This window comes from Myripristis murdjan, chromosome 23 (genome assembly GCF_902150065.1).
Source record: "Myripristis murdjan chromosome 23, fMyrMur1.1, whole genome shotgun sequence".
NCBI classification, from domain to species: Eukaryota; Metazoa; Chordata; class Actinopteri; order Holocentriformes; family Holocentridae; genus Myripristis; species Myripristis murdjan.
The window spans coordinates 653195-677948 of NC_044002.1; the positions used below are offsets into that span (position 1 = coordinate 653195).

Consider the following 24754-nt stretch of genomic DNA (forward strand, 5'->3'; position numbering starts at 1 on the left):
TTTTGAATTCATAAAATGTTTATTAATACTGACCATTCAACATGGAACAAGTATAGCATTTACAGTCATTTCAATTCATTACATAAATTGCAAACAATGAATTTATGATTACTTTTCAGAACATGACATGTTAGACAGTTCATGTGCTCTGCTGTAAATGTTATGCTTAGAATATCAGAAGACTAGTTCAATGTAGCTGGATGTAATCTTTGCCTACTTTATCATGGTAGCTACCACAAACTATAAGATAAATACACAACAAAAAGTGGTTCACAAATATTGTATAGGTTAAATATAAACAAGACTTGGGTAGAATATCAGTAAGGCATAAATCACATATGTCAAGCCATTTGTCATGGTGGGCCAAGAGAACCAAAAACTCTACCAGGTGATTTCACTGAAGCAGAGAGGGGGGACTCATCAGTGAAATCAATTCAATTCAATTTTCAATTCAATTTTATTTGTATAGCGTCAAATCATAACAAAAGTTATCTCAAGGCACTTTCTTATTGATATCAGTAATAGTAGTAGTCGGAACAATGATAGTGAGAATATTAAGAATGATAATCATCGGTGTGGTGGTTGCGGGACTGAGTAGTACTAATAATTGGAGTAGTAATAATATGACTAATGACAACTAAAATACATATTGCAGAAATGGGTGTTGATCAGGATCATGGGGGGCAGCAGGTGCTTTGCCATCACGGATGCAGACTCTACAGCTGCAGAGGCACAAATATCTGTTGGAGTTTTTGGTGGGAATGAAAACCTGCAGCCTCTTGGCCCTTCATGGCATCAATGTGACACCCCTGCCATACATTATTTTTCAACATGTCAGTAACACGTTATTATGGATCCCACTAGAGTTCTGAGGAAGACATGCCCACCAACACTGTGATTGGTCATAAAAATTCCCAATCATAAACCGACCTTAGCCCTGTGGGTGTGTCTTGCCCAGAACTCTGGTGAGTTTCATAATAACACAGCAGGCATCCAGTGATAATGTAAACTGGGCCAACTGGGTTTGTTAAAATTCAGCAAACACATCAGCATGTGAATAGATATTAATATGATGTTGAAAGGTAAATCATAGTTCAACATTCTCCTGAACTCTTGTTGATATTTAATTTATATATCAGCTGACATTCTGTCGAACTATAGGAGACTATCAAAAGAAAGTGTGACTGAACTGAATCTTCTGTTTGGTTATGTGTGCAGTAAATGGGTATATGGGAACTTCTTTGGCTTTCACAGCTGCCATTCCTCTCTGCCATGGAATGAATCAGCTTTTGATCGGGGATGCCTTTCATGCTAGTAGTGATATGTTGATGTAGCCAAAATAGTAATTCAATGCCCTGTGAGTCACTTCCACATCCCACGCAAATCTCAGGTGAAGAAAGCCCAGGTCTGCGTGAACAATCCACCGACACCCTAACAGCCAGCAATACCCAAACATTGAAAAATATATTATTTGCCTGTTGCAGACTACTAGATAAATGCAACTGGCTCCTCTTGCACCACACACAATAACAATAATAACTAAATAATACAAATTACTAGTTGTAGAAATGTGCTGACTTCTCGACAAATTATTAATATCAGAAAAGGAGCTTTGGGAACACTGGTTGGTTTCAAATCCAGGCAAAACATGTGCAGCTGGCCTATTAACACAGCCCATAGGAGCTGGAGGTGTTGGTGGCAGGTTGGCTGGTTAGCTGTAGTGGGTAGAAATTCCTAACTTGTTGGCTGCTGCTGAAGAAAGGGCAATGTGTGGTTGACATGTAGGGGTTCAAACTGCATAGTTAGTCTCCGCCAGCCGACTGACGTTCCCTTCTTCCACTGTAGTCTTAGTGAAGGGTGAATGCTGCTTGTATTTTGGAGCTGAGAGCCGATGACCACCGGAGATACTCTCTCTGTACCCTGTTAGAGAAGAGTGCCCATGGATACAAGATATGAAGAGGAACAGAGCAAATGAACTGCATACTTGGACAACAATTCCAACACTCAGACATATTAAATAGAAATGTATGGAGAATGTGAAAAAAAAACACCAAAAAATATGGATATAAGTGCTAATATATGCAAAATACCATTTCTATGTAATTTACAGTATAACACAAAGAAATACTAATATCGTATATAATCCATATGTAACATTAAGCGGTTTTATATGCCCACTCACTCTTGCTGCAGTGGCGTCCGTGCCAGCCTTCTTTGCACTGGCATTTGTTGGGCTCCACACATGTTCCATGCACCCCACAGCTGGGTTCACACACAGCTGCAGCACATACACACACAAGGATTTACAGCACCTAGACTGTCAATGATACACTTATTGGTAATATTTCATATCTTTAACATTTAGTAAAATTAGATGAGACTTGATTGATCATTTTGGGAAACTGCAAAAACTGCAGCATCAAACAGCAAACCTGCCATCAACCAGCAATGAAGCAGATCACAAGAAACTGGCTGACCCATATACCCCATATCTGAGTGAATTGACGTAATGCATATCAGATATAGATGCTATGTTAGAAATGTACTTAGAACAAAAAAACATATTGTGATATATTATTACTATCCAAAATAAACAATAAGAATGGGGATATAAGGAAAGCAGACATTTGAACTTGCAGCAAATGTAAATTGAACATACTGACCTTTAGAGCAGAGGTCACCATGAAATCCCTTGCTGCATTTGCACTTGTTCCTCCCAGTGCACTTCCCTCCATTTCTGCAGGGCTGGCGACATTTACCTGCAGAGAGGGCCACATGAAGACAATGATTTCTCTAAAATTACCTTTAAATTATTGAAATTAAATTACTTTAACTTTTCCCAGCATCTACTGAGCGAGATGGCAAAAAGTGCTTAAGACCCCAATCCAAACTCACATTGTCAAGTGGTTTTATATTATTTTTCTAGAGGGATGTCTCTGGGTGATTTCTTTACTGAGAAGGTAGACAATCAGAACGCAACATTGGACGTGTGAAAAGTAAATTCAACACCTTTCAAAACCACAATCATTTTGATTAACACCTACTGAATTTGGAACTCTTGACAAAGAAGAGGAACAAGGCAACAGTGCAACTTAACAAAAATTTTAAGTGTGATGCATTATTGCTTACTTTGAGGTTTAATGTGTTAAAAGTGGGTTTTTGACACTTGCTGTGTAACCACATCTCACACCATGATGACACTAAGATGGGTAAATTTGAAAACACATCTTTTTTTCTCTGCTGTAGCCTCCTATTTACAGTGAGCCCGTGTTTCCTGCCTACAAAAACAGAGCTTTTCAGGTGTATAAATCTTAAACCCCACCAAAGAATTCTTTCCCTGGTGAAGAAAAACTCATTCACAATGTCTAGGGAAGTTAAAAACACTCTCAGAGAGGTAGGCAGATTGTTGTCCAAATCTACAGCCAAGAGACATTTGTGAGAAAATAAATAAAAAGGTATACAGCAAGGTGCAAACCACTGGTGTCACTCAAGAACAGCAGGGCCAGATTAGACTTTGCAAAAAAAACATCTAAAAAAAAAAAAAAAAAGCTTGTCCAATTCTGGAACAAGAGTCTTTGGAAAGATGAAATGAAGATGAACTTATACCAGAATGACAGGAAGAGAAAAGTGTGGAGAATGAAAGGAGCAGCTCATGAGCCAAAGCAGAGCACATCATCTGTCCAGCGTGGTGGAGGCAGTGTTATGGCATGGGCATGTATGGCTGACAGTGGGACTGGGTCACTAGTGTTTACTGATGATGTGACTGCTGATGGAAGTAGCAGGATGAACTCTGATGTTTATAGGGCTATACTGTCTGTTCAGATTCAGCCAAATGCCACAAAACCAATAGAATGGCGCCTCACAGTGCAGATGGACAATGACCCAAAACACACTGTGAAAGCAGCCCAAGAGTTACTGAGAGCAAAGAAATGGAATATTCTTCTATGGCCAAGTCAGTCCCCAGACCTCAACCCAATTGAGCTGCTTTTCAGCTGCTTCACCAAATTAGTAGTTTTGTTGGCTAAAGCTAGCTTGTTAGCTAATGTGTTTGTGCATACGCAAACATTAGGTAACATAACTTGAGGTTGATGCAGGCCCATAGAAAACAATAGGCCTAAAACACATAAGCATGTCGCAGTTTTTTAGCTGTTATTGTAAAATTTTGTGCTGTGGACCAACATACCTATTAGGCTACACATTTTGATGTGAGACTGGTTTGACTGAGTGTGTAAAGAAACCAGGTCTCCCCTCGACTCCCCAGTTTTTGGGTTAATTTTATAATCATCTTCTTGTTATTTCTTACTGATCTTTTGCTGATTTTTGATTGTTGGCAATGAGCAAATTACCAAAAAACGACATATATTAAATGACAATATTTGTATATAAAAAAAAAAATTAAAAAAAAAAAAAAAGATTATTAAAAAATATTTTTTTATAATTACACACAAACTATACTTATGTTAATTCATTCATTCATTCATCTTCTAAACTGCTTATCCTCACTAGGGTTGCAGGGGGTTGCTGGAGCCAATCCCAGTGCTCATAGGGCGAAGGCAGTGAAACACCCTGGACAGGTCGCCAGTCCATCGCAGACTTATGTTAATAATATCTTTAAATTTCACATGAAAGATGCTGGATCATTGTCAGGTTTCTTGTGTTTAAATGCTTGAGTGACACCTTCCACAAGCATTAAATGAGGTTTAAAAAAAAAAAGAAAAAGAAAAAAAAACACTGGATCTGTTTATGGTGGACTTTGGTGGCCCTTTAAGCATGATGAAAAAACAGGGTAAAGCATTACTCACTGAGTTCACAGTGGTTTCCTTCATAGCCGCTAGGACATATGCACTTCCCTGTGTGGAAACATGTTCCTCCATTCATACATGTGGCACTGCAATTTGCTGCAGAGAGAAGAAACAGAAGACATCAACTCCAATAAAATGTGCTGTGAGTAAGATTTTCACTGCTCCATACCATAAAAATCAAGATTTTTGGATTTCAAAAACAACTTTCCGGCCTGTACTGCATCTTGGAACAAAAACTCCCCACCCACTGGGAAATGTTTGCTTTACACAGCCAAATATCAGTTCCATTGTTTATGAATGGTGACGACTTTGTTAGCTGCAGAAGCAGAACATTATAAGATGGATGTTTCAACCAAAAATTCATTCATTCATCTTCTAAACCGCTTATCCTCACTAGGGTTGCGGGGGGTTGCTGGAGCCAATCCCAGCGCTCACAGGGCGAAGGCAAGGAAACACCCTGGACAGGTCGCCAGTCCATCGCAGGGCAGACAGACAAACACTGACATTCACACACACAGTCATACCTAGGGGCAATTTAGCTTCTCCAATTCACCTGACCTGCATGTCTTTGGATGGTGGGAGGAAACCCACGCAGACACGGGGAGAACATGCAAACTCCACACAGAAAGGACCTTGGGTGGGAATCGAACCCAGGACCTTCTCACTGTGAGGCGACAGTGCTAACCACTGCACCACCGTGCCGCCGAAGTGTTGTGAAATCTTTAGTAGACTTGCAAAGTGTTTTGTTGCAATGTTAAATGTGGAGAAATTGTGGTAAACATTCATAATCACTGGTATGACTGTTTAAAGCCTCTGACCTGAGGAGGGTGTAGTATACCTTTATCACAGCTGTCACCATAGTAACCCGGAGGGCAAATACACACCCCTGGACTCATACACAAACCACCGTTGAGACATCTGGGTGAGCAAAGAGCTGGAAGGATAACAGAAACTACATCATTATATCTACTATGACTTCTTCATTTACTCAGCAGTTTCTAGTGGGCCAGCAGAAGGCAGTGAACAGACTACATATTATCATTTTGTAGAGTGAAAACCAGATTTCCTCAGACCACAGTAATAAATCTATATAAATCTATGTAGCAAAATTTCAGTATGCAATTAGTAATCACAAAATTCATTCATGACAAGAAAACTCTCTCATACACAAGACATTAACCTGTCCAATCTTATGAAATGAGCAAAATATTAAAGAAAAGAAATCAAAGAAATGCAAAAAGAAAAATCAAAGAAATGCAAATAATGAATAATGGTTTGATTATGAGTGCAAATGTGCCAGGACAGCCCCAAGGAACTTATCATAAATAAATAAATAATACAGAAAATCATATAATCAAGAGATAAGACATCAGTATTGTCAACCCTAGAACAATACCGGATCAAAGACAATATCAGATCAAAGAAAGTTTTGATTCACACAGAGTGTGGCACAGTTGGACTTGCAGAAAAATAAAAATATATTAACTGCTACATATGAATATATGTACATCAGCAATTTAGCTAAAACTTTATAAGACTCAAGGGAGGGACTACAGCAGCTACTGGATCATCTGCAGCACTTTAATTGGACCCAGGCTCTGATAGTTAACATAAACAAAACCAAAAGGTTCAGATATCACCAAAACAGTTTGAAGTTTTCACTGACACAGAACACACACAACCACAAAATCCTGGGTTTAAAAATGTGCCACAGGGAATTTTACCATGATTGTGAGTGATTTGAAGGAAAAGGCCAAGAAGGACAATTTATGCAACTGGAAAATCTTTTATAATTAATAGTTTGGTTTTAAATTCGCTTTCAAATCAATCATAGTGGTGTGATATAGGGTCCCCTGGCCAACAAAAATTCTTCTTATTAGGAAAAACATCAGATTAGTCTGTGTCAGCTGGATAAAAAATGATACCCACCTTTTCTCTCTCAGTATTTATAGTGTATATATAATAGATAGAGAGAAAGACAGTACATTGAGAATAAGATGGCGGGAAGTGTACCTTTCTCACAGTGTTGTCCATAGAAACCATCCTGACACTCACAAACCTGTCTTTCATTGCAGAAGCCTCCATTTCGGCAACCGCCAGGACACTTTGCTAAAGTTACAGACAGAAAACAGCAAGTCATATATGTGTGGTGGAGCTGGTCCAAAGCCCTGACTTCAAGACAGCCAGGTATTTCCACTGGCATGCCTTTGACTTCCACAGCAGAGCAGCAAATACTGGGGCTTCATCCAGCAATGTTTAGGGAAGCCTGGAGGTGGGTGTAGAACAGGGGCGGTGCCAGACATTGTAGACATCCGGGGCTTAAGCCCGGGCTGACTGGGGTGTCCGGGGGTTGCTCCCGTGGGAGAACATTTTGAAAAACAACCCCCTAAAATAGTGGCGTCAGAGGACTTTTAAGAGACTTATAATGGCAAATTTAGACTTAAAACACAATGCATTCAAGTTACTGTATAATCAATTAAGAGTGTACGCCTAATTAGGGTCAATAGGCCTAGTAGGCGGCTCACTGGAATTGAAAGCACTCAAGTAGTAGTTCTATCAATGTCCTTTTAGGTCACTGTTCACTTGGCAGCCATATTGGTAATGCCTTTTGGGCATCTAGTTCAGATTAGTAAGTGCAGGTGCCTGTCAACATGAATGGAGAATGAGCCCAAACTGCACATAGGAAGGTCATGGCGACAAACAAAGTATACCACACAAATCCTTGTTTAAATCTGAATCTGAATCAATTGGTATATATATCTCCCCATAAAGTTAGAACAAGGTTTAAAAATGCCTTATTTTTCACATTATCCTACTCACTGACAGTACATCTGATATAAAACTGTTCCCAGCCTGCATTGTAAGTAAAATACACCGTAAATTAATGATCAATGGCTAATGTTGTGTTCTAATATTGTATGTGAACCCTTCATTATCATCATCTCCTTCCCCATCCCGCGCCCTGCTCCTGTCATGTGTGCCAGCAGCGCGTCAGACTCCCCTCCTCCTTTAAATGGAGCGGCAGCAAACTCTCCCTGTGTTCCAATACTCATACTACCATACTATTTAGTAGGCAAAAAAAAGAATTAGTATGTCTCAATACACAGTGGCTGTGTTCCAATTCAGGGTCTGCATCCTTCAAAGTGTCCTCCCCGTCAACCAAATGGGACGGTCTAGCCTTCGGAATATTTCCTGGTCTGGTAACCGCCATTCCCATGACAACAAACTCCGGAGACAGAAAGATAACGTTTCTTTCCGTCAGACAAGACAGAACAGTAAAGAAAGGGGTTTTGGTTTAACATACTGTATATGGCATTGGATGTTCAAATGAGTAAAAACCGAATATTTTATAATAGTGAAATCTGAATTTAGATGCCGCCGTCGCCATTTCAGTTAACTTTTTTAGACCAAGCAGCAGCACGCAAAACATCTTGGGATACGGGAGGCCGGGAAGGATAGTCGCGGTGCATCCTCCGAATCGGCTACCAACGGCTGAAAAGGAGGCCGCATTTGAAGTGTGAATTTGAAGGATCCTTTGACTTTGGATGAATTGGGACAGGCCTTCGCGCAGTGCTGTGACGGAACTGGCCTTCAAATGTGAACTTCGAGTTGGGACACAGCTAGTATGTCAGATGCAGTATGCCAAGAGTACCAGGATGTTCTATTACATCTGGTTAGATTTAACAGTATGCCTGTCAGCATGCTTTTCTGGCCATTCCTACCCACAATCCTTTGCGCAGCGGAAGTTATGTGGCACTGACTGAGCTGAATGTACAAGCCACGCCCACATACGGAAGACAACACGGCACACATATCACACTCATCTTGGTCAGTAACAGCAGAAGCGACAGAAAGACAGAAGATCAGAAATATGACAGACAACAGTGCAGTATGAAACAGCACCAGCATTTTGACAACAACATTCAAATTTGCCGCTACAGACGGCGGCGGAAGTGAGCGAGAGGGCCGGACTTCAGGGAGGACGTATGTAGTGTGTCCCAATAGTATGCATACGCATGCATACTGCACACTAAACTACATACTTTATAAGGGCAGCTGCAGTACACACTAAAAGTAAAAAGTAGAAGTATGCGATTTGGAACACAGGGGCCGAAATCACTCCCTAACCACTATATAGTGCACTATATAGTGATTACGCCATTTTGTAGGGGTGTCCGAATGTCTAGTGATTATTTATGTTCACTATATAGTCCACTAGATGTATCCCACAATCCACCGCAAAATGTAGTGGACATCCGATGGTCACTAACCAGGCAATATATCCCGTCATGCATTGCGGAACAGCGCCAAACAACGGGCAAAGTAGTGTCCGAAACGGTCCGCTATTGAGTTCACTATATAGTCCACTACATTGAATTCCCTGTATAGTGAGTAGGGAGTAGTGAGTGAGTGAGTGATTTCGGACACAGCCAGGGTCTCTCACAACAGTGGCTCAGCAGCCACAAAGCTACTTCCTGATAGCCCTATATGTGGCACTGATTGGCGGCATGCAGTCACATGACAGCATGACATAATTACTGAGAGGCAACAGGCTGCAGTTTGCACCTCGGCTACAATACAAATTCACAAGAGCACAGAAATGAAAATTACAGAAACCCTAAATGCCATTGTGTGTTTCATCTAGCCAATGACAAGCAGAATAATAAGAATCACTTTATTGTCATGGTTAACAACAAAATTAGGTAATAAAGCAGGGACACCCTCTTATCTGGGCAGGGAATCGAACCCCCAGTCTCCTGAATGGCAAGCGGAGACACTAACTCTCTGCCGTCGGGGCTTGTGAGCCATGTGAGCAGTTTGGGCTCATTCCTCATTCATGTTGATAAGAAAAAATGGTTTTAAAATTGACACGCCACCTCTTCTCCACAAGAGGCACATTTTTCATACAGGATAATAAACCAGGATTTGTAGATGTGTAATTGACTTTGGCTAAAGCTGGCAACAATATTAACACTTTAAGAAAAAATTAATAAAAATGTGCTTATCACGTAGAGTGTGTTCATAAATTCAGTTCAGTTTTTCAATTTTTATTTGTACAGCGTCAAAACATAACAGATGCTATCTCAAGGTGCTCAAATTTTGGTTGGTGATGGCTGCTGACAGTTCTAGCTCTGAAAACAGCCAATCTGGTCCGGCTCCTTTGTTTTGTTTTGAGAAAAATCCTCCCTGGCTCTCATCCCCCCAACACACACACACACACACACACACACACACACACACACACATAGTCAGGCTGATGACAAGTGCATGGGACAGTGCTAGGCTGTAGTGTCTGGTGTTAACAGGCTAAAACACACACACACACACACACACACACTGATGAATGGCTGATCTTGGAGCAGCATGGAGCAGTAATGGAGCAAATATCACAATATGGGTAAGAATCTGAATTATCACTTAAATTCTTCTTAGCTCTTTCAAACATTTCTAACTTTGTGCTAAGATAATATGTGTTATGGTAGGCTATAAAAAATACCGTCTCTAACTATGATAAATGAAATACTATTTACTCTGTATACAGATGTAAATAATAATAGCCACTAGATGGTGCTAAAACATCATGAAATTACAGTGTCCCTTTAAATCTGGCAGTAATGCCACAGGCAGTAGTGTTGTGATGTATGCCAGGTGCCCACTCTCACACTAACTGGTTGCCATGGGAACCATTGTGACATTACATTGTTTGAGTATGAATATTCAGAGGGCTCGGCTGCATGCTATCATCGGACAGTTTTGTTTAACAAAAAATTCATCACTAAGCAGCATACTCCCATGCTGAGATCACTGGTTCTCAGGGTCTATGTCATTTTATGGTGCCATTACATTAATAATTAGGAGTGGTGCAACATTCTGATGCAAGGCATACACTATAGTTTGAATGCCCCGTGGTGTGAAATGCCGCCGTTAGTCTATGTGAGTTTGACTGCTGGAGCATGTAACTCACTGAAGGCTGGTTTGTTGGTTTGAAGTGTGGTTTGCTGCATGGCTTCCTGTAGTATACATCAGCTGCTAGAATTCACAGGTTAGGCAGCTGCTCCTGAAATATTATGCTGAAAGAAGCAGCTCTTGGCTATACGTTCTGTTGTATGCGCAAATGTTTTACTGATCCTGCTTGTGTGGCATGTATGTCTACATGCATGTGTGAGTGGACATTCAATTATACATCTGTGTATGTCAGTCCATTCGCAATATCCCTGTCTGTATGGAGCTGAAGCACACACATACACCACTTCTCCGTGTGTGTTTGTGTGTGTGTGTGTGTGAGAGAGAGAGAGAGAGAGAGAGAGAGATGGGGGTAGGGGGCATTCACATGACATCATAACCCAGAAATGGTGTTTGGGCCGGACGCTGATTAGCAGCAGAGATTATGTTTGGTTTAGGCAGCAAGCTGCTTCCACTCTACATTCCACAGCATAGCCAGACACATGGAGCCCCAATCGGATCCAATTACTCTTCCCAGTGGTGATGTGGGCTTGACTTTATCCATGGAGATCTATGGCTGACATACATCCTGCTCCCCCAAGCTACTATACTAACTCCACTCACAACAATAGACGGTCAAAGTACAGTTTGAATTCAATAGTATTTTAAGTCAGGGTCAGCTTTGTGATCTCAGCCTGTGCCATAGACAAGGTAGGGAGAGAGTATTTCTTAATAAGCCAATGAAGGTCATCATTGTAGTCTGCTCAGGAAATCTCTCTCTCTCTCTCTCTCTCTCTCTCTCTCTCTCTCTCTCTCGCTCTCTCTCTCTCTGTTGTGTGTGCTTCCACATAGGGTAGGGTGTCCTGTTTCTTTTTGGGATCAAGGGGTAATGGTCATCTAGCTGTCCAGATGGCCTTCCAAATGGACCATTTCCAGATGCAGACTCAAATGAGTGGCAGAAGAAAAAGGCCTATAATGAGTTTCTTATAAAGTATTTCTTTGCAAATAATAATGCAAAAAATGTAAAATATGCCAGAATATCTATGCTGAATGTTGATGCAATGAATTATGTAACTGGTTCTTTAGGACAAGCATTTCTTGAAAATCACAATGTCAGTAGAACCTTAGTTTAAAGGCTGATTATGCGTGACAAGCCAGCTTGTATGAAGCATGAATACCTGCACTTCATAGCAACAGTTATTTATTAATTTGCACTATATATATAAACACACACACACACACACACACACACACACACACATATACAGTACAGGCCAAAAGTTTGGACACAGTTTGGATGACTATTTACATTGTAGATTCTCACTGAAGGCATCAAAACTATGAATGAACACGTGGACTTATGTACTTAACAAAAAAAGGTGAAATAACTGAAAACATGTTTTATATTCTAGTTTCTTCAAAATAGCCACCCTTTGCTCTGATTACTGCTTTGCACACTCTTGGCATTCTCTCCATGAGCTTCAAGAGGTAGTCACCTGAAATGGTTTTCACTTCACAGGTGTGCCTTATCAGGGTTAATAAGTGGAATTTCTTGATTTATCAATGGGGTTGGGACCATCAGTTATGTTGTGCAGAAGTCAGGTTACTACACAGCCGACAGCCCTATTGGACAACTGTTAAAATTCATATTATGGCAAGAACCAATCAGCTAACTAAAGAAAAACAAGTGGCCATCATTACTTTAAGAAATGAAGGTCAGTCAGGCCGGAAAATTGCAAAAACTTTAAATGTGTCCCCAAGTGGAGTCACAAAAACCATCAAGCGCTATGACGAAACTGGCACACATGAGGACCGACCCAGGAAAGGAAGACCAAGAGTCACCTCTGCTTCTGAGGACAAGTTCATCCGAGTCACCAGCCTCAGAAATCGCAAGTTAACAGCAGCTCAGATCAGAGACCAGATAAATGCCACACAGAGTTCTAGCAGCAGACCCATCTCTAGAACAACTGTTAAGAGGAGACTGTGCCAATCAGGCCTTCATGGTCAAATAGCTGCTAGGAAACCACTGCTAAGGAGAGGCAACAAGCAGAAGAGATTTGTTTGGGCCAAGAAACACAAGGAATGGACATTAGACCAGTGGAAATCTGTGCTTTGGTCTGATGAGTCCAAATTTGAGATCTTTGGTTCCAACCGCCGTGTCTTTGTGAGACACAGAAAAGGTGAACGGATGGATTCCACATGCCTGGTTCCCACTGTGAAGCATGGAGGAGGAGGTGTGATGGTGTGGGGGTGTTTTGCTGGTGACACTGTTGGGGATTTATTCCAAATTGAAGGCACACTGAACCAGCATGGCTACCACAGCATCCTGCAGCGACATGCCATCCCATCCGGTTTGCGTTTAGTTGGACGATCATTTATTTTTCAACAGGACAATGACCCCAAACACACCTCCAGGCTGTGTAAGGGCTATTTGACCAAGAAGGAGAGTGATGGAGTGCTGCGGCAGATGACCTGGCCTCCACAGTCACCGGACCTGAACCCAATCCAGATGGTTTGGGGTGAGCTGGACCGCAGAGTGAAGGCAAAGGGGCCAACAAGTGCTAAACACCTCTGGGAACTCCTTCAAGACTGTTGGAAAACCATTTCAGGTGACTACCTCTTGAAGCTCATGGAGAGAATGCCAAGAGTGTGCAAAGCAGTAATCAGAGCATATATATATATGTGTGTGTGTGTGTGTGTGTGTGTGTGTGTGTGTGTGTGTGTGTGTGTGTGTGTGTGTGTATTAGGGTGCATCAAAAAATAAAATTTTTGAATTTTGATATGGCTGGGTGCTAAAAGTGTTCCAATATATGTTTTAACAACACATGCAAAATATTTTTCCAATACATGAAGGTTTAGGGGTGCCAGCTCACATGTGTTTCTGTGGATAAAGGGGCAACAGTGCTAACCGGTCACCATAGAGCTCTGATGTAAAAAAAAGACTGCACCTCAAGAAAACTGAGGAGATATTTATATTTTTGTGTTGGGTATGTATACACTTATTACATGTAATTACCATATCTGCAGGTGTTTCTTTGTATATTGAAATACTTTGAGTGAAATGTAGTCATATTTAGAGGTATTTGGTGCTCATTACATCTAAGGTTAACTTTCTAGCCACAGTTAGCTAGCTATGTTAGCTAAGCTATTAAGCTTATCATCAACAGTATTTTAGAGTAGGCAATGTCCTATTCAGAGTATTGATGTCTCACCTTTATTGAGTGTAGCATTGTAGCTGTTCAATTAACATTTTAAAGAAGGTGCAGCTACTCACTCTGGTAGTGATGTTACTGTAAGTTCTCATTGTAATGATGAAGTTAGACGATGTAGAGCTTAGATTTGAGGCTTATGCATGCATGGTACATCATAATTGAGTGATATTAGGTATGCTAAGATATGATTTTAAACCCTATCCTTGTCCTTGTATCCTTTTCATTCTCAGGCACTGTACAACACAACAAACCCCAGGATCAGCTAAGATGCTGTCCTCACCAACTGTAGGGTTGCCAACTTTCACGCAGAAAAGAAAAAAAAAAGTTAGTCCTAGTTTGCTCAGAGGTTAATACTGAAATGAGGCAATATCACACTTCTTTGGAAAATTACAAAATAAACAGGCTTCAATCACAAAATGTTAACAGTGATAATGCACTGATTGTAACACTGCAATTATTCATTATTTGTTTAAGGGGCTTTCACACAGCACGCGGTTTGGGCCGCACGCTATTAATTATTATTCCCTCCTATTGGATGCACCGAGGTGTTGTCACTGGGTGCTGCGCCCAAGTTAAAATATTTTCAATTTGGGCGCTGGCACCAGCCTCGCACTGCGCTCAGCCCGGCGCAGACTGGTGCGCCTTTGTCTCCTGGCTCCCGGGTACCTGCTGCTGTTGCTATGGGCAGGCACTTTGTAGCTTAGCAACACTGAGTGACAGCGCTTTCACCAATGAACGGAGTGCACACTCACTGACGTGTGTGAATGAGCTCCGCTCATTGGTCAAACAGCGGGAGAGGGGGCAGACTCTCAAAAATAAGGGACAAAGTACGTCACTTATTGGTTCAATACGGGACGTGTGTTTTGGTTGCCAAATATGGGACGATTCCGTATTTCAAGGGACGGTTGGCAACCCTAACCAACTGGTCCCAGCCAGACTAGCTGGAGACATTTCGGGTGGGATGCACCAGCTAGGTTCAAGGTTCCATTTCCATTCCCTCTCTCTCCCTGGTGATGTTGCTCAGTGGGGCGGACTCTGGCACAGACTGAGCATTTACATTTTGTCAGTTCTTATCATTAGGTTGTGTGAGTTTCCACTAGGGTTTGTTCTTTTAAGTGTCTCACTATTGCCCCTTGTGTGTAACAGTAAAGTCAGTTAAACTTTATATTTGTGTCTGACATCCATCTCTGCTGCACAAACATAAAGAAAAAGGTGAAGCATCATCCAACTTAGCACCCATAAAAATTTGGCGTGGATCTGACATGTCGGTCCTTGATCTCCAGTCATTGTTTGGACCAGAATTACACAACCTATAAAACAGATTTTGAACAAACTTGATGCAGGTGTGAAGCATTGGCCAACCTAGAAACCCTAAAATGTTGGTGTGGATCCAACCCACAAGGCAGGTCCACAGGCCACGCGAAGTTGTCCTATTGCCCTCCATTCATTTGTCTATAAGCTGTCGTAAATGAAGAATCTTGAAAGGTGAATTCTAAGAAATTCCCAAAGTTATCCAAAGGGCAAACAAACTAATTTTGCTTGAGTTACCCTATAGAACATGTTTCTGTATAAAAGTTCACCTTATTTAACCTTTCTGGGTCAACCATTTGGCAAATAGACTAAAAAATGCACATTTTTTGACATTTCACAGAAGTTCACGTGTTAGCTGGTACCCCTAAACCTCAATGGATTTCCACAAAACTTTGCAAAAGTTATTTGTACATGAATAGGAACAAAATGCAATACCAGCCAAATTGATATTTTGGAATTAAAATTTCACCATGTTAATTTGATGCACCCTAGTGTGTATATATATATACATATGGAATGAAAATATATGTGAAATGAAAATGAAAACTTGCCTTTTGGCTAATTTTGTAATTTTCTTCATTTTCTTTTAGAGACATAGAGACATGTGTTTGTGTTTGAGACTTTTTTGGAAACTGCCCAGTGTAGACAGATTTCCTTAAAATTTCCTAAAAATGGAGGAATAAAGTTAAAAATAAAGTTTTCAAAAATATCCATATCCAGGTAGGCATAACCAAGAAGAATGCGAATTACTGTCTAATTACTAAAATAGTTACACTGACTGCCAGTCCATTTAGAAAAGAATTTAAAGTTTTCATGAGTGTTTCCATTCATGGACTTGCTGATAGACTATAAGAATTTGTTCCTTGTAGACTTCTCAAATGTATAGATTCCATCTTGTTAAGGTTCTCATATTCCACAACTAAACTTTGAATCCAGGGTTTCCGCTACATGTAACTGATCGTGGCGCACCGCCACGGCTAAATAAAAGCCGCCACGGCTTGGGAATGATGATTTTTTTTTTTTTTTTTTTTTTTCGGGCGTTAACACAATTTAAAATATATTGTATGAATGACCTGTGAAAACGACCCTACATACATACATAGCATATATTTGCGCACATATACTTACTATGATCAGAGTTTTAAATGATAAATTAAATATCACAACATGTTACACTACGCCGCAATTAATTTTATTTTGAAAACGCACCTGAGTTATCACCCGCCTGCTTTGTGCTACTGCTGCGCGCTCAAGAGTGGAGGCGGTAAAAAGCAGAGGGAGAGAAAAGGGCGAGAGCAAGGTACCTAAGCAAGATTAAGTTTAATCCATTTTTTGTTCAAGCCTGTGAAAACGACCCTAATGTTATTAATGTTAACATTGCATTGCGACCGACAGTAGGGCTGGGCGATATGGACCAAAAGTCATATCCCGATATATTTTGGCTGAATATAGATATACGATATATATCCCGAATTTTTTTTCCTTAAAGTGAGAGCAAATGTTCAGTCATAGTCAAAGCCAAATATGACATGACGGGGCTGGAGCTTTTTCGGATTGTGGATGGCTTGCGGCTGGGGCTTCTGCAGTGTTCCTGGTAGTATCTGGGGGCCAGGAGCTACTACAGGAACGTCCTCTGGCTCGGCCCTCTCACCTGCCATGACTCCACTGAGAGGGCCGAGTGAGAGGACGTTCCTGTAAAGTTACCGGGCGGTTGCGCGACCATGACCGGGGCATCAAAGTGCATGTTGTTAAAAAAGCCTGTTGTTAGCGTTAGCTAACGTTCCCTAAAGCAAACGTTAGCGTCCCTAAAAAGTGCCGGCTAAAAAGTGTGTTGTTAGTGTTAGCTAACGTTAGCTAGCACGTTAGCATTAGCTTGGTAGTGTTGGCCATGTTGCTAGGGACGCCTAACGTTAGCTAAAGCTAACCCTAGCGCCCGGCTGTTTGCTTTCTGTTGACACCACATCGCGCCGTGAGTAAATCCAATCAGCACCAAGTAAACCCCAAGCCCCACCCGGGAGTTTTCAGGGCCGCTCCGAGTCCCTACCTCGAGGCAGGGCCGTTTTTTAGCCATTTGGTTAATAGTAACCAAATGGGGGGGGGGGGGGTGTCGTCCACCTCAGCACCACAGTTTCAAAAAATCCTGGGGGAAACCCTGGAATCATTTTAATTCTTACTTTTCTTTCTACTTTTTCCAGTTTTCTTATTTAACCTACTATTAAGCACAATGTATTGCTCTATATGAAATATGATATATAAATTAAATTCATATTTTTATTATTTTTATTTAAAGGATCATCCAAGTGGTTTTATCCAGCCGTTGGTGTCCATTCATTCTACTGCAATATGAAAATGAACTTTCAGAGACTTCAGACCATTATTCCATCACCATAGTAAAGTCCACATTATTTTTTCTATAAACACAGCACTGTTGTGCTTTGATGACTTGAAATTGGGCAGTGAAAGGTCCTCTACCAGAGAAAAGTCCCAAGGAAAACATTTGCTTACACAGTCAATTATCAGTTCCATGGTTTATAGATGGTGAAGACATAGTCAGCCACAGTAGCAGAGCATTATGAGGTGGGTGTTTTGACCAAAAATTCTAGTATGAAAATATCAAGGGATTTTGATTATGTGTTGTGAAATCTAGTATCTCTAGTATCTCTGTATGATTGGTAAAATGAGAAATGAGGGGAAATTGTCACTTAAATAACTTAGAACTTAAAGTTGAAATGCACAGAAACTAAAAGTGCAATGTGAGCATTTAAGACAGCCCTTCTCTTAATGCTCAGCTGAACATATGATATTTTCCTCCGTATGTAAAAAAGTGATATACTCATGCTCACCTCTCTGGCAGGTTTTAAAGAAAATGGCATTGTGTGGTGTCCTGAGGATGATGTTACCACCAGTGTCCATCACCAGGATAGTCACCTCAAAGGCTGCCACACCATCCTGGTCTCCCAGACAGGGGAAACCAACCTGCACCACTAACACAGACAGAAAACACACTGTGTGGGCTGAAACCAGTGACAGTGAGGTTTAGCAGTGGGTTCAGAGACTCAGTGCTCACCTGAGGGTTTGTGTGGTACACTGCCCAGCAGGGGAATGTTGACTGTTGGGTTGTCCATGATGTCTTTGTCCAGGGAGCGCAAGGTCTGGAACTCATAAAAATACTCTGCCTGCAAAACACATTAAGAAACACAGAAGTGAACAGAAGGGCGCACCTCAATCCTCAAATCTAATGAAAACTGCCCACTTGCTATCTTTCAATACACAGAGGCAGGACTCGCGATTATTACATGTATAGTGGTATGTATAGTGGTTTCACTCACTCTATGTGGGTGAAATACAGCCAACAAATTTGGTCCATCAACTTCTTTCCTGTCGCAATAAAGAGAGCTTCACTGGGAGTGCACTGCACCAAAATGAATGGAGTAGATACAAACTGGATTTTGAACAGTGACACAAAGCTTAAAATTTGTTTTGAAGGATGCACAACAACACACAGGGCTGGCAGCACACAGGCCTGGTGTATAAGCGAAGGGGCCCCATGGCAACAAGGGCCCCCAGAAGCGCTGTTAACATTGCCACAGCCTGCCAATGGCACCCGACTGACACACTGTCTTTCAAAGGATTTTTTGACCAAGGCACATCTGAAAAAATTCATCTCACTCCAACCCTTAGAAGATTTAAAAAACACCTCAGAGCTTACACTAAAAACAATACACCGCACATTGCTTTGAAAATGTGTATTTAAAACTGATAAGGGAGTTACACCAACTTCAATCAAAGTTCAAATCCACTGAACAAATAGTCATGTACACTTAGGTCCATAAGTATTTGGACAGTGACACAATATTCATAATTTTGCCTTTTCACACCACCAAAGTTGATTTGAAATGGAGTAATCAAGATGTGACTGAAGTGCAGACTTTCAGCTTTAATTTAAGGGGCTGAACAAAAATATGGCAATAACCTTTTGGGAATTACAGCCAGTTTTATACATTGTCACCCCATTTTCAGAGGCTCCAAAGTAATTGGACACTTGACTAAAAACAAATTTCACATCCAGGTGTGGCAATTTCCCTCATTATTTCATGGCACATTAAGAAAATAAAAGGTCTGGAGTTCATTTCAAGTGTTGGCATTTGCATTTGGTAGCTGTTTATTAGAACCCTCAACATGCAATCGAAAAAGAGGTGTCTATGCAGGTGAAGGAGGCCATCATTAGGCTTAAAAAGCAAAAAAAACAAAAAAACAAACAAAAAAAAAACCAAAGAAAAGAAAAGAAAAAAGAAAAGAAAAAAGAAAAATCTATCAGACAGATAGCAACAACTTAAGGAGCAGCCAAATCAACAGTTTGGTACATCCTGGTATATCCAGCACCAAAAGACCTGGAAGAGCACAGAAGACATCTAAAGGGGAAGACCAAAGAATTCTTTCCCTGGTGAAGAAAAACCCATTCCCAACATCAAGGGAAGTCAAAAACACTCTGGAGGAGGTAGGTGTATCACTGTCCAAATCTACAGTCAAGAGATGTTTGCGAGAAAATAAATACAGAGGGTCAAGTCAACAATAAGCAACATTAAACAAGGTACTTCATGGTAACCGTCCTAACCATAGTACAAGCATGTTTTTTTTTTGTTTGTTTGTTTGTTTTTTGGAGGTATTTAATGGTGACTATGATTAAGTGGTAGTCAGTTGTGTAGATAAAGTGGTTAAACCACAGTATAACTGGTTCAGGTTGTACTTTATAAAAAATAGTCACCATAGTTGAGAATCGTTTGTTTACCATAGTAAAACCATGGTAAATTTTCAAAAAAGGTAATCTTTCTAATGGTCTGGCAGAAAAAGTCATTAGCTTTCACCTTGGAGATTTATCATGAGCAAAAACACACACTGTGGAGGTAGGGCTGTAAATTTCTCCATGATAATAAATTAAACCAACAATTCAGTTCCAATGAATGGATATTATATTGTGTATCATGCGTGAGTGTCCTTATTTGTGTGAACTGTATCTTTCCTCTGAAAAAAAAATAGATGCTCCTCATCCTAAATAATGTCCTCTCCTTTTGAAAATTACACACTTGTCAGATGATTGTGGCAGCACAGCAAAACACAAAAAAGCCAGAAAGGAGATGAAAGGACGCACAAACAGGAGATGCAAACCTTTTTTCTCTCTGCAAAAATTCCCAGTGTATAAAGCTTGCTTCGTTTGATGAGGGGAAAAGTACACAAGCCGTGTGTGAAGCAGACTAATCCTGCAGCTGAATGGTAATAACCGACACAGATAACTCTGGCGGCCAGCCTTTTATGCTGGGGGCCTTTGTTCCTAAGCCTTGGCAGAGGCCTTTGAAGTCTGGGGGTAACCGGCCAGAAAAGAGAAGGGGCCGCTCCCTCTCTTTCACTCTCCCTCCCATTGACATGACTCAACATGCCATTTGTTGACTATTATCTCAGGGTGTGTGGGCACGCCATCAGTTAAACCCAGCACCAATTCATCAAAAAAGAAGATGCTCCTGTGCAAACTCCACTTAGTTGCCTTCAGCTGGGATTTGTTGCAGTGACTTTGCCGATGACGTCATGGGACAAGGATCATTCATTACTTTGAGAGAAATTATGAGCGATTTAGCATGTTGAGTATAATATCTACAAAATGTGTATACTTCACATTTCTGCTATGCAGTCATATTTTAGAATTCACTGTAATAATGTTGTCCACATTAGTTTTCCCTAAAAGCAGTAGCACTGTTGTGTTTTGATGACTTGAAACTGGGCGGAGTGAAACAGCATCTCCGCTGACAAAAAAACACCCAGAAAATTTTGCTTTACACAGTAAACACAAAACATTCTAAAATGTTGCAAAGTGGTTTCTTGTAAATCCCTGGGATGGTCCTTTAAGTATTCCAGCTCTCGTGAATAGTTCACAGAAGTGCATAGTTCACAGAAGTGCCTCCTCCTTACAATATCTAGTTTCCATTTGTCAATAATCCATTAGGGTTTAAATTCTCACGAGTTCTATTTCATTTGAGAGATGAAGGATAAATATAGAGTTGAGTTATACAGCTGAAGCAACCTCGTATCGTGAAACTGAATGAATCACAATGTCTCATTATGCAAACATGCTTAGTGCTTACACAGCAAGAAACAGACAGTAGTTTGATTGTTGGATTGGGGGTGGATACATGGATCCATACACTCAGCACTGAAAATCATGGTAATTGGGGTCGAAATACAAATAGGGCAGAGGAGTATGGGAGTCTTCAATGAGAAAAAAAATGAGAAAAAATAAGCCATTTCCTGCAATTTTAAATGTACTTTAATAACTGGATTTTACATTGTTTATACCATTTTTTCTTTCCATCTTTTACTTTTTAAAAACTATTTTAGTACTAAATTAGTAAATTTGAATAGTAAATGTTTTTCTGTATTTTTTAAAAAATACATTTTTAGTAGGCATTTTCATTTTACAAATTTTGAACTTAAAAATGTTATATTAGAATATTCCACTGATACAGTGAATAAATTAAAGATAAGAAATAACACATTTATACACATCTTGACATGCATTGTTTGAAATAATCAGAAATTTGCAATAGGCTCCTTTATAGTCTACAAGGGACCCTATATTTTAGAAGTGTGTGAAGTTCAGCGGCCTTGTCTCATATCCACAAATGATGTAAATAACTTGAGAGAGAGAGAGAGGAAGAGTGGGTGACATTTTTATCCATTAGACAGTGTTTATTTCACAAAAGTCACCACTCAACTTACATTATTGGACACAGACCACATTAAAAGTTTAGTTTTTAATTGCATATCTTTACTTTTAGCCATTATTACTTAATAAAACAACAAGAATTGTTAGCTATAATGTGACATAACTTTTTTGTCTTTTGCCTCTGGTGGTTACACAGTGAGGTCTTCAGAGAAACACACCTGAAACAGGTTTTCTTCTGTTTCTTTGCCCATAATATTTCAGGAATTAACTGGCATTTCATTTTCTAAACAAAAGATAATTGTTCCTGAGTGCTGGATACTGGCTGAATGCTCCAAATGCTAAGGCGTACTTCCCCCAGATCATTTTCCTACCTTTTATCAGGAAACTGGTTTCCATTCATTCCACTGACATTTTTACATATGAAAATTAACTTTCAGAAACTTCAAACTTCAGCCACACTGCTCCACATTATTTTTTTTTTCTAAAAGCAGCAGAAGTGTTGTGTTTTGATGACTTGAAATTGGGCAGAGTGATACGGTCTCTGCTAGAAAATAGTTCCCGGGGGAAACATTTGCTTTACATAGAGAATTATCAGTTCTGTGGTTTATGAATATTGATGACTTTGTTAGCCACAGAAGCAGAACATTGTAAGGTGGGTGTTTTAACCAAAAATTCATTTTTAAAAATCAAGGGATTTTGATTATATGTTGTTAAATCTTTAGCAGCCCTGCATGATTTGAAAAATATTTTTTGCAATATATCCTACAGTGTGGAAAAATTTGAGTAAATGGACATTCAAAATCACTGGTATGGTCCTTCAAAAAACAGACCAAAGTCTGTGTTGTAAGCTGTAGTTTTGTCACCTATCCACAGCAAGTCAGCAGCTCCAAACACACCAGGCCAGATGTTTGACACATGGCTGGAGAGGCTTTGATCCGCGATGAGAGCTCCACCACACAGACATGTAAAATACCGCAAGAGATGGCAATTAGATTATTAAAAAAAAAAAAAGACAGGTGAGAGTCTTCCTCTGCTTGCCTCTTTCTCATAGCACCTTCATCTGATCCAGTCTTCAACACATATGCTTCAGTGGGAAACGGAATTAATATAAACAGCACTCTAGCATCTGCCCAGATCATCATCAAGAGGGTAAATATGAGGTGGAGTTAATGATCACTATAAGACAAACAACAACAAAAACAAAAGTGAACATTTATGCGTTTCTCATTGAAGTGTCCCTATATCCTTGTGTGTATACACCCGCACAAATATGTGTGTGTGTGTGTGTGTGTCCATTTACTCAAATTTCACTATACATCTTATAGTGATCATTAACTCCACTTCATGTATATATATATATATATATATATATATATATATATATACACACACACACACACACACATACATATATATATACATATATATACACATACATATATATATATATACACATACATATATATATATATATATACATATATATATAGAGAGAGAGAGAGAGAGAGAGATACACACACACACGTGTGTACGCGTAACGGCTTGACCCTACTTTGAAAGATAATTAAATGATAAATTAATTGTCAATTTCTCGCATCCTAAAGTGTTTTTTTTTTTTTTTTTTTAAAGTTTGTCGAGGTTGAATTTGAGTATTTTCTCTATTGCACCCTCCATGTAAAAACTGGCTGTTACAGATTTCGATTAAAGTGCCCTTGTGATCTTTGGGAACTCTGTGTATTACAGGCTACTACCATCATTTCCACACTGATCCACAGTGCAGACATTCAGAAGAGGTGCGATAGCTCCCGGTGATTTGAAGCCATGTGTCCTACCTGGTGGGTGGCCTGCCAAGTGAAGTTGACATGTTGGATATTCACGGGGATCGCAGGCATCCGCTGCTGCGCCTTTCTGAAGTCATCAGTGAATGGAGCCATTTTCCCTTCGGACACAATCATAATATCCTCCTCAAATCCTGCCGGCAAAAAAAGACACATGATCATAACAGATCACATGTTGCAACTTTGAGAACAGCCGTTTAACTAGCACAATCTACTCGTAACAAGTATAGTGCTGTTTACCAATTAGGATCCTTGCTTGGTTGGCATCAATCCACATGAACAAACTTCCTGGCTCGTGCGCAGCTTTGCCCAGCAAACCCCCCAGCAGCAGCAGAAAGCAGGTGTGCATGGCAAGCCGGAGGACAGGTGTGGCGCTTCCCATCCTGACTGAGTGGCAGCTGCAAACGTTACACTTGATGGACTTCCACTGGCTTTGCGCTTAAGTTTGTCTGCTGACTGTCCGCGGGTTACTGCTGCTGGAGTGAAGCTCAGAGCTGCGTCTTATAGCACAGCAGGCCTGCAGGGAGGATATCCCACCACTAGGTGGCAGAGGTGGACTGATGTCCACAAACCTTCTGACTAGTCCGTTTGGTGGCTGAAATCAGTGGTGAAAAAAGGAGTAGATTCTTTTTTGAATCTACTCAAGTAAAAGTGAAAATCCCCCATTACAATCCTGGTTAAAGGCACCCTTACAAAAATTCACTAAGGGTCCCTGTGTTTTCTATTTATTTATTTATTTATTCTCAAATAATTTTATGTCGCAAGCATAGTTTTACTAAAAACTTAAATTTGCTTAGTAATTCATATTATTATTATTATTTTTTAATATGAAGAATTACCTCCCACTAGTCATCTCTTATTAGCTAACAAATAAAGCAAAAAATTGCATAATAAATACATTAAAATTAAAATTGCATTAATATAACATTTAAG

The 24754-nt window shown here is 40.2% G+C and overlaps 1 protein-coding gene across 1 annotated transcript; it reads right to left on the reverse strand.

Annotated features, from left to right (window-relative positions):
• Nucleotides 1-24314, reverse strand: wif1 (wnt inhibitory factor 1). Its single transcript, XM_030045391.1, has 10 exons — nucleotides 24062-24314; nucleotides 23816-23955; nucleotides 18336-18444; nucleotides 18112-18252; nucleotides 6816-6911; nucleotides 5641-5736; nucleotides 4803-4898; nucleotides 2664-2759; nucleotides 2183-2278; nucleotides 1-1920 (listed from the first exon to the last, which is right to left on the reverse strand). Exons 1-10 carry the CDS (start codon nucleotides 24201-24203, stop codon nucleotides 1790-1792), a joined length of 1143 nt encoding a protein of 380 aa, XP_029901251.1. The 5' UTR covers nucleotides 24204-24314; the 3' UTR covers nucleotides 1-1789.
• Between the last annotated feature and the right edge of the window lie 440 nt (nucleotides 24315-24754).

Coding starts and splice junctions, on each gene's coding strand:
- wif1 (XM_030045391.1), bottom strand. CDS start 24,203: ATGGGAAGCGCCACACCTGTCCTCCGGCTTGCCATGCACACCTGCTTT. Junction 2,279..2,663: donor TGGTGACCTCTGCTCTAAAG/GTCAGTATGTTC, acceptor TATGTGCTGCAG/CTGTGTGTGAACCCAGCTGT. Junction 1,921..2,182: donor CGGACGCCACTGCAGCAAGA/GTGAGTGGGCAT, acceptor CTTCTCTAACAG/GGTACAGAGAGAGTATCTCC.